General features: G+C 49.1%; 1 protein-coding gene across 3 annotated transcripts in view; it reads right to left on the bottom strand.

Annotated features, from left to right (window-relative positions):
* Positions 1-851: 851 nt before the first annotated feature.
* The window catches only part of Dapk3 (death associated protein kinase 3), a 32,103-nt gene continuing 18,396 nt past the window's right edge, over positions 852-14,558 (bottom strand). For all 3 annotated transcript variants that reach the window (XM_045134999.1, XM_045135000.1, XM_045135002.1), the window contains exons 3-9: positions 11,303-11,663; positions 11,091-11,220; positions 10,939-10,987; positions 10,482-10,508; positions 9,576-9,728; positions 1,715-1,760; positions 852-1,398 (exon numbers count right to left, since the gene is read on the bottom strand). In XM_045134999.1, coding sequence (XP_044990934.1) covers positions 862-1,398; positions 1,715-1,760; positions 9,576-9,728; positions 10,482-10,508; positions 10,939-10,987; positions 11,091-11,220; positions 11,303-11,663 — 1,303 coding nt within the window. In that variant the 3' untranslated portion in view covers positions 852-861. The remainder of the gene's footprint in view (positions 1,399-1,714; positions 1,761-9,575; positions 9,729-10,481; positions 10,509-10,938; positions 10,988-11,090; positions 11,221-11,302; positions 11,664-14,558) is intronic.

Genomic DNA, 14,558 nt, shown 5'->3' with positions numbered 1-14,558 from the left:
GCATGACAACACGCACGTCGGTGACAACTGTTTTTTTTCGAGGTAGGGTCTCACTCTAGCCCAGGCTGACCTGGAATTCACTATGGAGTCTCAGGGTGGTCTCGAACTCACGGCGATCGTCCTACCTCTGCCCCCTCCACCACGCCTGGCTGACACCTGTTGAGTGCCCTTCCACAGGGGTCTGTGGGTGTGCCCCTCTGCCACTAAGCCCTGACTGAGCTGTGTATCTAAAAGGTGAGCCTGAGCCGGGCGTGGTGTGCGCACAAGCCTTCAGTCGCAGCGCTCAGGAGGCTGAAGCAGGAGGGTGGCCGTGAGCTGGAGGCCAGCCTGGGCTACAGTGGGACCCCCGCCTCGGAACAGTGCGTGTGCACGCGTTTCGGGGGTAAGCACGCCGTAGGTGTGCGCCTCAGGGATTTCACTCGCCGCCCTTCTTTGTTTTCTGGAAACGAACGCAAGAGCTCCGGAGGCCTCAGCGTCCACGTCCACGGTCCGCCGCCGTCCTGTCCTCTCTGGAGCCTGACACACACACGGCTCGTCAGGAAAGTCGGCTTTATTCTGGCGCGTCACAGCGAGCCCGCGGCGGGGTGCACGGCACCCCCGGGACAGGGGGCACCGGGCGCCGCGGGCCGTCGGGTGCGCGGGGCGAGGCGGGGCGCTGAGGCCACCGCGGGCGGGCCCGCCGCACAGCGCCCCAAGGCCCGGGCGCACGGGGGCGGCGGCGGGGGGGGGGGGCCGCTGGCCGAGGCCGAGGTGGCTGCGGCGCGGAGACCTCAGCCCGCGAGGGCGAGGGGGACAGAGGCCCGCGCCGGCGCTCCTGGCCGGGTCCGCCCCGTCCCGGGGACCAGCGTCCGCGCTCGGCCGCTAGCGGAGGCCGCACTCGCCGCCCTGCGGCTTCTCCCGCTCCAGGCCGCGCACCAGCTCGCGCACGAAGCGCACCTCGGACGCCACCTGCTCGGCCAGCGCCTCGTAGCGGTTCTCCAGGCGGCCGAAACGGCGCTTGAGGCCGCCGGCGCCGAGCAGCGCGCCGCGGGCGTCGTCCTGGGCCTGGCGCCGCAGGGCCTCGGCGCGCAGCAGCTCGTGGCGCAGGCGCCGCAGGTCGAGGCCCAGGCGCGCGCCGTCCTCGCGCAGGCGCGCCTCCCGCTCGGCCCACGCGGCCGCCAGCGCCGCCAGGTCGGCCCGGCACAGCCGCCGGCCGCGCTCCAGCTCGCGCAGCGCCTCCTCGGCCGCCGCCACCTCCTCCAGCACCTTGGAGAAGCGCTCGAAGTTCACGTACGTGTTGTTGGGCGGCATGCTGGAGTGCGACTTGATGGTGTACTCCTTCAGCCGCGTGGTCTTCAGCCGCCGCCGCTCCGGCCGCCGGCCCGCCTCCTCGCTGCGCACGTTCCGCCGCCGGATGGCCTGCGGGAGGGGACGCGACGGCGGGGCTTCAGGGAGCGGGCGCCGATGCCACCCTAGGGCCAGGGGCTCGGGGACCCGGGTGTGGATGCCACCTGCTAGGGCCAGGGATTCAGGGACCTCGGTGTTAGTGCCACCCTCAGGCCAGGGATTCAGGGACCAGGTGCTGAGGCCACCCTAGTGCCAGGGACTTGGACCCAGGCACAAATGCCACTCTAATGCCAAGGCCACTCCTCTGAAGACCCCAGCACCTTTCTGTGCGAGGGACGCGCCCAGAAGTTGCGGAGGTGAACAGTGGCCCCTGGGTGAAGCACCTCACCTTGATCCAAGAATGCTCCAGACTTTGGGCGATGGTCATTCTCCTCCTGGAAGGACATCATCCACAGTGAGTCAACCGTGTACCGCATTAGAGAGTCCTTGCCACCTCAAGCCCACCCAGACATGACGCCCACACCTCTGAAGTGCTCGCCAGTCCTGACCCCAAGGGCTTCTGGGGATTTTGCTGGCAAAGCTGAGGCCTCTCACAGGGTGCAGACCTGGTACCCTCTGGAGGGCTGGTGCCCAGCATGCACGATTCCACATTTCTTGAGAAAAAAAAAATAGAAATCTCGAATCTCACACAAAGCCTATTTTTGAATGCTGTCCCAAAAAGTTACTTAATGTATGGAGTTGGGTATGGGAGTACACACCTGTCACCACCACACTTGAGCTGAGGAAGAAGGTCAAGGACATTTTTTTACTACAAAATTGAATCTGAGGCCAGCCTGGGCTACACAGAATACTGTTAAAAAAAAAAAAAAAAAGGCTGGAGGGATGGCTTAGCTCTGAAGGAATTTTTGCCTGCAAAGCCAAAGGACACAGGTTCGATTCCCCAGGACCCAGTAAGCCAGATGCACAAGGTGGCACATGTGTCTGGAGTTCGTTTGCAGTGGCTGGAAGCTCTAGTATACCCATTGTCTCTCTCTCTGCCTCTTTCTCTCTCAAAAATAAATTTTTTTTTTAAACTAATCATAAAAAATATTTAAGGGCTGGAGAGATGGCTTAGTGGTTAAGCGCTTGCCTGTGAAGCCTAAGGACCCCGGCTCGAGGCTCGGTTCCCCAGGTCCCACGTTAGCCAGATGCACAAGGGGGCGCACGCGTCTGGAGTTCGTTTGCAGAGGCTGGAAGTCCTGGTGCGCCCATTCTCTCTCTCTCCCTCTATCTGTCTTTCTGTGTCTGTCTCTCTCAAATAAATAAATAAAAATTAAAAATATAAATATTTAAAATATTTTTTAGGGCTGGAGAGATGGCTTAGTGGTTAAGGCACTTGCCTGCAAACCCTACGAACCGAGATTTGATTCTCCAGGTCCCACATAAGCCAGATGCACAAGGTGGCACATGTATCTAGAGTTCCTTTGCAGTGGCTAGAGGCCCTGGGGCACCCATTGTCTCTCAATCTCTCTGTCTCCTCCCTCTCTCTGCCTCTAATAAATAAATAAATAAAATATTTTAACCCCAATAAAAATATTTTTATGGCTACACAGATGGCTTAGTGGTTAAAGTGTTTGCCAGCAAAGCCTAAAGACCCAGGTTTAATTCCCCCATACCCAGATAAGGCCAGACACACATCTGGAGTTCATTTGCACTGGCTAGAGGTCCTGGTGTGTGCTTGCTCACTTCCTCCCTCCTTCCCTCCCTCCCTCTCTGCTTGAAAATAAACATTTTAAAAAATATTTTTTTTAATGATGTTGGCAAAAAAAAAAAAAAAAATTGAAAGCCAGGCATGACAGCGCACACCTTTAATCCCAGCACTTGAGAGGCAGAGGTGGGAGGATTGCCATGAGTTCCAGGCCATCCTGAGACTAATAGTGAATTCCAAGTCAGCTTGGGCTAGAGTGAAACCCTACCTCAAAAAAACAAAAATAAATAAATAAATAAATGTTTGCCAGCTATACATCTGACGGAGAATTAATATCCAGGATATACAAAGAACTCAAAAAAAAAATAAAAAATGGGCTATGAAACTAAATAAAGAGTTCTCAAAGGAGTATGGAGATCCAAGCAGTTATTTAAAAAAGAAATCTCCGGCCAGGCATGGTGGCACACTTCTTTAATACCAGCACTCCAGGAAGCAGAGGTAGGAGGATTGCTGTGAGTTCAAGGCCACTCTGAGACTACACAGTGAATTCCAGGTCAGCCTGAGCTCCAGTGAGACCCTACCTGGAAAAGCAAAAAAGAAACAAAAAGAATTCTAAGGCCCAGCATGGTGGTCCATACCTTTAATCCCAGAACTTGGGAGGCAGAGGAAGGAGGATCACCATGAGTTCAAGGCCACCTGGAGAAGTCAGCCTGAGCTAGAATGAGACCCTATCTCAAAAAAAAAAAAAAAAAGGAAAAGAAAAGAGAAGAAGAATTCTTATGGCATTCTTCACAGAAATAGGAAAAACAAATCCTAAAATTCATTTGGAAGCACAAAAAACCTCAAGTAAACCAGGCATGGTGGCACATGCCTTTAATCCCAGCCCTTGGGAGGTACAGGTAGGATCACCATGAGTTCAAGGCCACCCTGAGACTACATAGTGAATTCCAGATCAGCCTGGACAAGAGTGAAACCCTACCTCAGAGGGGGGGAAACCCCTCAAATAGTCAAAAAATTTTGAGCAATAAAAATAAGGCTGGTAGTATCACCAAACCTGTGATTTTAACCTATATTACAGAGCTCTAGTAACAAAAACATGGTACTGGCAAAGAAAAAAACAGATCAATGGAACAGAATAAAGGAGCCAATGTAAGTCCAGGAGCTACAGCCACCTGATCTGTAAGAAAAATGTCAAAAGATACTTGGAGAAAAGACAGCCTCTTTAACAAATAGTGCTGGGGAAACTGGATATCTATATGTAGATGGGTGAAAACAGATACTTACCTCTTACCATGCACAAAAATTAAGTCTAAATGGATCAAAGACCTTAATATCAGACCTGAAACTCTAAAACTACTGGAGGAAAAAAGTAGGGCAAACCTTTCAACATATTGGTATTGGCAAAGACTTTCTGAATATAACCCCATTTGCTCAGGAAATAAAACCACCGATCAACCACTGGGACCTTATGAAATTACAAAGCTTTTGTACAGCAAATGACACTGAATAGAGCAAAGAGGCAACCTACAAAATGGGATAAAATGTTTGCCAGCGCCGGACATGGTGGCACACGCCTTTAATTCCAGCACTGGGAGGCAGAGGTAGGAGGACTGCTGTGAGTTTGAGGCCATCCTAAGGCTCCATAGTGAATTCCAGGTCAGCCTGGGCTAGAGTGAGACCCTACCTCAAAAAACCAAAAATAAATAAATGTTTGCCAGCTATACATCTGACAGAGGATTAATATCCAGGATATACAAAGAACTCAAAAAAAAAAATTTAAAAATGGGCTATGAAACTAAATAAAAGAGTTCTCAAAGGAAGAAATACAGATGGCCTATAAACATCTAAAAAAAAATGTTCTGCAGATTAATGGGGGTGAAAAGGCCTAAGTGAGGTCAGGGGAAGAAACTGAGTAAAGAAAAGGTGGAGGGAGGGCTAATCAAAACCTAAGAGGATATAAATAAGTCATATGGAAACCTACTTTTTTGGACAATGGAACACTCAGGAGCCATAGATTGTTGCTAGAAAATTTTCAGTGCCAGGGATTGGATACCTTCCAGTGAATTGTTGGCCAGGGAGGTCCCTGATGCCCCAAAAACATTATAGGCCATTGCAAGGCCCTTAGTTTCCCACCAGGAATAGATGGTAAGACCTTATTACTGAGGACTCCATATACTTGGGCTGCAAGGTCACTGAGAACTGCTGGAGCTGAGCTGAAAACCTCCTCCATGTAGACTAGCTGACAGAAATCTGGTAGAAGCCATGCTGCATGCAGTTCAATGGGAGAAAGAGAATTGACCAGTGAAGATACTCAACAGTGGACAATGCAAGCCTTATATTTGGCCAGCCAGGCCAAGTGTGCCAATGCATGTAAGAGAGTGGCATGTCTGTTATGTGGGAAGCCAACTGCCCTCTAATTTGACTGGAGGCCTGCTCTATGGGAGGGAATACATCTCTGATACTGAAAACCTATAACAGGGTAGTCATGAGCCCTAGGGGTGTAATGTCTGCTGATGTCTGGCCAAATGCTCACCAAACTGCCCAGTAAGCATTTCTCTTAATGTTCACACCCATATATTAATGCTACTCTCACTTTTGTTTAGAGAAGCTTCTCTTTTCAGATGTCAGTGACCTTGGGATGACTCAGAAGGCATGGTACTGGGAAGAAGTGACAGAGGAGTGCTCAGCACTAAAATATCTCTATCACACCATTGAAGGTTCAGGGTCTATTGTGGAAGAGGTGGCAGAAAGAACTTAAGAGCCAAAAGAAGGTTAGGACTCCTTACAACGTGCTCCTCCAGACACAAAATGGCCTGAATATCCATGACTCACAGTGCCTGACACTACCTACGCAAGACCGTCATAATAGGAGGAAAAGATCATGACATCAAAATAAAAGAGAGATCTGGGCTGGAGAGATGGCTTAGTGGTTAAGCGCTTGCCTGTGAAGCCTAAGGACCCCGGTTCAAGGCTCGGTTCCCCAGGTCCCACGTTAGCCAGATGCACAAGGGGGCGCACGTGTCTGGAGTTCGTTTGCAGAGGCTGGAAGCCCTGGCGCGCCCATTCTCTCTCTCTCCCTCTATCTGTCTTTCTCTCTGTGTCTGTCTCTCTCAAATAAATAAATAAATAAAAATTTAAAAAATAAAAATAAAAAAAATAAAAGAAAGATTGACTGAGAGGGGGAGGGGATATAATGGAGAATGGAGTTTCAAAGGGGAAAGGGGGAGAGAGAATCACCATGGGATATTGTTTATAAATACAGAAGTTGTCAATAAAAAGAAAGAAAGAAATGTTCTGTATCCGTAGCCATCAGGGAAACATTGACTACTTTGAGATTCCATCTCACTACTGTCAGAATGGCTACCATCAACAAAATAAATTATAATAAATGCTGGTGAGGTTGCAGAAAAAGGGGAACCCTTCTACATTGTTGGTGGAAATACAATCTGGTACAGCCATTGTGGAAGTCATTGCAGAGGTTCCTGAGACAGCTAAAACTAGATTTACCAAAGGACCCAGCTATACCACTCCTAGGCATATAGCCTAATGACTCTTCTCACTAACTTAGAGATATTTGCACATCCATGTTTATTGCTGCTTTATTCACAATAGCTAGGAAATGGAACCAGCCTAGATTTAAGTGGATAATGAAGATATGGCACATTTATACAATGGAGTTCTACTCAGTGGCAAAGAAAAATCATGAAATTTTCAGGGAAATGGATCACATGTTCTCTCTCATATGTGGATCTTAACAAATGTTTGGATTTGTATGTGAGTTGGAATAAAACTCAGTAGCAGATATTGCTGAAGACTCCACATACTTGGGCTGCAAGGTCACTGAGAAATCCTGTTGGAGCTGAGCTGAAAATCTCCATGTAAACTAGCTGACAGAAAGCTGGAAAAAGCCATAATGCATGTAATTCAATGGGAGAGAGAAATCACCAGTGAGGATACTCAACAGTGGACACTGCAAGCCTTATATTTGGCCAGCCAAGCCAAATGAGCCAACAGGTGCAATAATGGCATGTCTGTTATGGGGGAAAAGAACCACCCTCTAATTTGACTGGAGGTCTACTCCATGGGAGGGAATACATCCCTGATACTGACAACCTACAACAGGGGTAGTCATGAGCCCTAGGGATATTTCATCTGCTGGTGTCTGGCTAAATGTATATACTACACTTAACCAAACTGCCCAGTAAGCACTTCTCTTAATGTTCATCCCATATATTAATGCTACTCTCACTTTTGGTTAGAGAAGCTTCTCTTTTCAGATGTCAGTGACCTTGGGATGACTCAGAAGGCACCATGGTGCTAAAAAGAAGTGACAGAGGAGTACTCAGCACTGAACTATCTCTATCACACCTTCAAAGGCTCAGGGTCCATTGTGGAAGAGGTGGCAGAAATAATGTAAGAGCCAAAGGGTAGGACTCCAGGCACAAAATGGCCTGGATATCCATGACCTCACAGTGCCTGACACTACCTATACAAGAACATCATAATAGGAGGAAACGATGATGACATCAAAATAAATGAGAGATTGAGAGGGGAGGGGATATGATGGAGAGTGGAGTTTCAAAGGGGAAAGTGGGGGGAGGAAGGGTGTCCTTTTGAGATTGAGTAGGGGTCCAAGTTGAGTCAAAACAATAAGATGTTATATAAAGGGGATTAGTCAAAGTGGTGTAAAGAGGTAAGTCAGAGAGAAAGAGAGAAAGTATCTTCAGGCTTGCTGGAGTGGAGGGAGCCTGGCCATCAGTCTGCACGGGAGGAGGAAAGTGAGGTGAGGGACTCAGAATTCAGGGATGTTGGCAACTAACAATCTAACCACTTCATTTGGCTCCTGGCTGCCCACTGCAGCATATATAAACACTTAACTGCTGAAGAAAAAAAACAACTCAGTAGCAGAACCAGTAAGCTAGAAATGGAGAGGGGGGCACTTAAGAGTATGGTATTGTATATATGTAAGTAGAAGAACACATTACTGGGGTGGAAAGGCCTAAGTGAGGTCAGGGGAAGAGATTGAGTAAAGGAAGGGTAGGGGAGGGTTAATCAGAATCTAAGAGGTATGAATAAGTCATATGCAAACCTATGTTTTTGGACAATGGAACACCCAGAAGCCATAGATTGTACTGGAAAATTTTCAGTGCCAGGGATGGGATACCTTCCAATGAGTTGTTGGCCAGGGAGGTCCCTGATGCCCCAAAACATTACAGGCCATTGCTAAGGCTCTTGGTTTCCCACCTTACTGCTAACAACTCCACATACTTGTGCTGCAAGGCCACTGAGAAATCCTCCTGGAGCTGAGCTGAAAACCTTCTCCGTGTAGACCAGCTGATTGAAAGCTGGAGAAAGTTATGATGCATGCAATTTAGTAGGAGAAAGACAAATCACCAGTGGAGATAAACACCAGTGGACACTGCAAGCCCTAGCTTTGGCCAGTCAGGCCAAATGAGCCAACAGGTACAATAGTGACATGTCTGTTATGGGGGAAACCAACTGCTCTCTAATCAGACTGAATGCCCACTCCATGGGAGGGAATACAATACTTGATACTGAGAACCTATGACAGGGGAGGTCATGAGCCCTAGGGGTATAACACCTGCTGATGTCTGGCTAAATGCATTTATTATGTTCACCAAACTTCCCAGTAAGCACTTCTCTTAATGTTCATACCTATATATTAATGCTATTCTCACTTTTGGTTAGAGAAGCTTCTCTTTTCAAATAGCAGTGACCTTGGGATGACTCAGAAGGCACCATGGTGCTGAGAAAAAGTGACAAAGGAGTGCTCAGCACTGAAATATCTGTATCACACCTTCCAAGGTTCAGGGTCCCTTGTGGAAAAGGTGGTGGGAAGAATATAATAGCCAAAAAAGGGTAGGACTCATTATAATGCATTCTTTCAGACAAAATGGCCTGGATATCCATGACCTCGCAGTGCCTAGTACTACCTACACAAGACCATCATAATAGGAGGAAAAGATGATGACATCAAAATAAAAGAGACTGATTGAGAGAGGAAGAGGATATGATGAAGAGTAGAATTGTGAAGGGGAAAGTGAGGAAAGAAATTACCATTAGGTTTATTGCCTATAATTATGGAAGCTGTCAACAAAAATAATTTTTTTTAAAAAAATTTAAGAGATGCACAAAGTGGTACATGCATCTAAAGTTCATTTGCAGTGACAAGATTGCCCTGGCATGCCCATTCTGTCCCCCAACCCTTTCTTTCTCCCCCTTGTGAATAAATAAATAAAATATTAAGCTGGGCATGGTGGCGCACGCCTTTAATCCCAGCACTTGGGAGGCAGAGGTAGGAAGATCGCCATGAGTCTGAGGCCACCCTGAGACTCCATGGTGAATTCCAGGTCAGCCTGGGCTAGAGAGAAGACCCTACCTCGAAAAACCAAAAAAATAATATAAATAAATAAATAAAATATTAGCCACCACAGCCATGGGTGCACCAACTCAGTTCTCCAGAGACAGCCACGCCCAGGCCTCAGGTCACAGCAGGTGAAGAGGGGTCGCCCTACTTTCCCGCCCTTCCTGGCGCTCCTACTTGGGGTCTTTGACGAGCAGCCGCCGGATGAAGTCCTTGGCCAGCTCACTGGTGCTGCTGAAGTACTCCTCGTCAAAGTCGTAGTTCACAGCTGAGATGTTGGTCAGCGTCTCCTGCTTGGTCTCGCCCAAGAACGGGGATGCGCCGCTGAGCCTGGAGGAGGACGCAGGGCTCAGTGGGGGAGGCCCTGTGCTACTCTCTGGCTACTCCCCAACTCCAGGTACCCACAGGAGGAGGGCATCTCTTGGACCTCCTCTAGGACCCGTGGCCATGCACAACAAGCCAGATGCCAAAGACCTTATTCATGCCCCAAGATGACACACCTGTGTACATGCATGGTCTCAAAACACCTGTCCACCTGTTACCCAGGAACCAGAGGCAACAACAGTCCCTCAGCCATGGCTACGGAGAAGTAGGGACTGCTCACAAGCCTCCCGAGGAAGAACAGCGGTGAAAGGAATTGTGGGAGGGGAGCAATCTGGGTTGGCAACCTTGGAGCACTGTGATGAGGTTTGGCACCTGGCTTCCTAGCATGGTACCAAGGTTAACATGTTGGGGATCATCAGGGCCAGACATGATTTGGGGGGAGTCGCTGTACCTATACAATAGGAACAAGTAGGTAGGGACCTCAGGTGGGTCCAGCTCAGTGGTAAGCACCTGACCAACCTGGCCGGGACCACAGGGGATGGGAGAAGGACCTGACAGGGCCCTGTACATGTCACTACAGGGCAATGTGCTGCCTTAGAACTTTCTGGAAGGCCTGTGATGGCAGCCACGTGAAAATACCCATCCCTTCCCTCATTTCTTCAAATCACTGCCGCAGGGCAGACCCTAGGCTGGAACAAAGTCCCAGAAGTGCCAGAGCCAGAGTGTAGCATGTCCAGGCTGCCCTGCCCAGATACTCACAGGATGTAGGTGATGACACCAATACTCCTGTGGAGACAAAGAGACAAGGGTCAGCATGGCTGCAGCAGCACCCCACACCAGAGCAACCGGCTGTGGACAGCACCCCACACCTGAGCAACCAACCAAGGCCCTACTCTAGAGGGCCAAGAACCAGAGCAAGGTCAAGGTGAGCCGAGGGGAACCACAAATAATGAGTCAGGAGACAGCCAATACCCTAGGACCTCAGGGTCCCCCTGGCTTGCTGGAGGTCACACTGGCCAGGCCACAATAAGTGATGGGGTGGAGCCCCTCACACAGTAAAGTAAGGACCCTTCATGAGCCCAGTGATCTAAGTGGACAAGCTCAACCCGCCTCCCATACCCTCACGAAGCCCAGGTGTCCCTGTCCCCGGCACAAGCTGTGTCCCCAGCCTGTAGCTCTGGGGCAGTGAGGAGAGAACACAGAGGGCCCCACTCACCACATGTCAGCCTCCAGGCCCAGTGGCTCATAGTTGACGATCTCAGGGGCTGTGGGGACGGGAACAAGGCTAGGGTTAGGCTATGGAAGACTGAAGTTCACAGCACCCCACCAGGGGAACATGGCCTGGGTGCTACTGCCCCACTGCCTCACCTACAAATTCCGGGGTGCCGAAGATGTTCTTGAACTCGTTGCCTGCCTCGATCTTGTGAGCAATGCCAAAGTCGATGAGTTTGATGCGTGGGTTGGGCACGTTCTTGTCCAGTAGCATGATGTTCTCGGGCTGCGCAGGAGGGGACCGCTGTGGCCTGGGCCAGCCCTGGGGGACAGCGCCCTGCCCACCCAGTGGCCCATGCAGGCCTCACCTTGAGGTCGAAGTGGGCGATGCGCTTGGTGTGCAGGTAGTTGACGCCGTCCAGGATCTGCTTGAGGAACTGGGTGGCCTCGTCCTCTGTCAGCGACTCCTTCTCGGCCAGGAAGTCAAAGAGCTCCCCGCCGGAAACCAGCTCCAGGATGAGCACCACGTCAGTCTTGTTCTCAAAGACGTCGTGCAGCGTGATGATGTTGGGGTGCCGGATCTCCCGCAGGATGCTCACCTCGCGCTCGATCTCCTCGCGGCTCACCCCCCGCCGGCTGGACGACAGGCGGCGCTTCTTGATGAACTTGGCCGCGTACTCCTTCCCGGTGCCCTTCTGACGGCATTTGCGCACAATGGCGAACTGGCCACTGTGGGAGAAGGGCGGGATGAGCAGGGAAACCCCTCAGGACAGGAACCCACCACAAGGGGGACTCCATGACCTTCTCCAGGAACCATTTCTCTGGGGGTCCCCAGGCCAGCAAGACTGTCATTGAGTGTGGGACACGCGTGCAGGACACAGGATCGTGGCTGCTAGACATTTCCACAGCAACAGAATAGCTGGAAGAGCTAAATGCAGGCCAAGGAGGCATGGTGGGAAGCTGAGACAGGAGGATGGTGGTTTCAAAGCTATCCTGGGCTACACAATGAGGCCTTGCATGTAAGCCAGATGCACAGGGTGGCACATGCATCGAGTTTGTTTGCAGTGACTGAAGGCCCTCATGCGCCCATTCTCTATCTGCCTCTTTAGCTCTCTCTTTCTCTCAAATAAATAAAATACATTTTTTTAAAGACAACATAGCTGGGCATGGTGGTGCACACCTTTAATCCCAGCACTGGAGAGGCAGAGGTAGGAGGATTACGGTGAGTTCAAGGCCACCCTGAAACTACACCAGTGAATTCCAGGTCAGCCTGGACTAGAGTGAAACTATACCTCAAAACCAAACAAAAAGGCAACAAACGGGCTGGAGAGATGGCTTAGTGGTTAAGTGCTTGCCTGTGAAACCTAAGGACCACGGTTTGAGGCTCAATTCCCCAAGACCCAGCTTAGCCAGATGCACAAGGGGGGGGGCAGGCATCTGGAGTTCGTTTGCAGCAGCTAGAGGCCCTGGCGTGGCCATTCTCTTTATCTGCCTTTCCCTCTGTCTATTGCTGTCAAATAAATAAATAAAAATAAACAAAAACTTCTTTAAGAAAAGACAACAAAGGCCTGGAAAGGTGGCTCAGTGGTTAAGGTACTTGCCTGCAAAGCCTAACAACCTGGATTTGATTCCCCAGTACCTACACAGAGCTAGATGCACAAAGTGGCTCATGCATTTGGAGTTCATTTGCAGTGGCTAGAGTCCCTGGTGCACCCATACTCTGTAACTCTCTACTTGCAAATAAATAAAATAAAATTTAAGGCTGGAGAGATGGTTTAGCACTTAAGGCACTTGCCTATGAAGCCTAAGGACTCAGGTTCAATTTCCTAGGACTCACAAAAACTGCACAAGGTGGCACAAGCATCTGGCGTTTGTTTGCAGTGGCTAGAGGCTTTGACATGCCCATTCTCATTCTCTTTCTCTCTCTCAAATAAATAAATAAAAATAAAATATTTTTTCAAAATATTAAGGGACCAAAAAAAAAAAAGAAAAACAGGCATGATGGTGCACGCCTTTAATCCCAGCACTCGGGTGGTAGAGGTAGGAGGATTGCTGAGTTCAAGGCCACCCTGAGAATACAGAGTGAATTCCAAGTCAACCTGGGCTAGAGTGAGACCCTACCTTGAAAAAACAAAAAATAAAAATATTAAGGTGGACTAGAGAGATGGCTTAGTGATTAAGGCACTTGCCTGCAAAGCTTAAGGACCCATGTTCGACTCTCAAGATCCCATGTAAGCCAGATACACAAAGGTCAGGCGAGTGCAAGATCGTACATGCCCACTAGGTGGCGAAGGCATCTGGAGTTTTTAGTGGCAGAGGCCCTGGTGCACCAATTTTCTCTCTCAAAATAAAAGTGTCATCAGGAAAATGTAAATTAAAACTACTTTGAGGTTCCATCTCACTACTGTTAGAAGGGCTACCATCATGAAAACAAATGACAATAAATGCGGGTGAGGATGCAAAAAAAGAGAAACGCTGTTAGTGGGAATGCCATCTGGTCCAGCCATTGTGGAAATGAGTGTGGAGGTTCCTGCGACAGCTAAAAATAGATTTACTAGGGCTGGGGGATGGTTTAGCAGTTAAGGCATTTGCCTGCAAAGCCAAAGGACCCAAGTTCAATTCCCCAGGACCCATATTAGCCAGCTGCACACGGTGGCACACACATCTGGAGTTTGTCTGCAGTGGCTGGAGGCCCTGGAGCACCAATTCATATTTTCTCTCTCCCCCTTCCTCTGTCAAATAAATAATAAAAATAAAAGAGATTGATTGGGGGGAAGGGGTATAATGGAGAGTGGAGTTCAAAGGAGAAAGTAGAGGGAAGGAGGGAATTACCATGGTTTATTATCTATGATTATGGACATTGCCAATTTAAAAAAATAATAAAAATCAAAAAGCCAGGTGTGGTGGCACATGCCTTTAATACCAGCACTTAGGAGGCAGAAGTAGGAGGATCGCTGTGAGTTCAAGGCCACATGGTGAATTCCAGGTCAGCCTGGGCTACAGCAAGACCCTACCTCAAAAAAACCAAAAACAAAATTAAATTAAAATTAAGAAAAACATTAAGGGGAATTGAACCTGGGTCCTTTGGCTTTACAAGCAAGTGCCTTAGCTGCTAAGCCATCTCTCTAGCCCAAGAAAAAATATTTTTTAAGTATTTTATTTAGGGCTGGAGAGATGGGTTAGTGGTTAAGTGCTTGCCTGTGAAGCCTAAGGACCCTGGTTCGAGGTTCAATTCCCTAGGACCCACATAAGCCAGATGCACAAGGTGGCAAATGCATCTGGAGTTTGTTTGCAGTGGCTAGAGACCCTGGCACACCCATTCTCTCCCAATCTCTCTCTCCCTCTTTCTCTGTCTGTTATTATCAAATAAATGATAATAATAATAACAATAATATAAGGCAAGCTTCACTTCAAAAAAAATTATTTATTTGTGAGTAGACACAGAAAAGAGAGAGAGAATATGGGTGTGCCAGGGCCTCTAGCCACTGCAAATAAATTCCAGATGCTTGCACCACTTTGTGCATCTGGCTTATGTACCAGGTAATCAAACCCAGGTTGTTACACTTTGCAGGCAAACACCTTAGCTGCTGAGCCATCTCCCCAGCCCAAGAAAAAATATTTTTA

This window comes from Jaculus jaculus, chromosome 15 (genome assembly GCF_020740685.1).
Source record: "Jaculus jaculus isolate mJacJac1 chromosome 15, mJacJac1.mat.Y.cur, whole genome shotgun sequence".
In the NCBI taxonomy this organism is placed as follows: domain Eukaryota; kingdom Metazoa; phylum Chordata; class Mammalia; order Rodentia; family Dipodidae; genus Jaculus; species Jaculus jaculus.
Note: the sequence above shows the minus strand (reverse complement) of the source record. Positions and strands in the feature narration are given on the sequence as shown.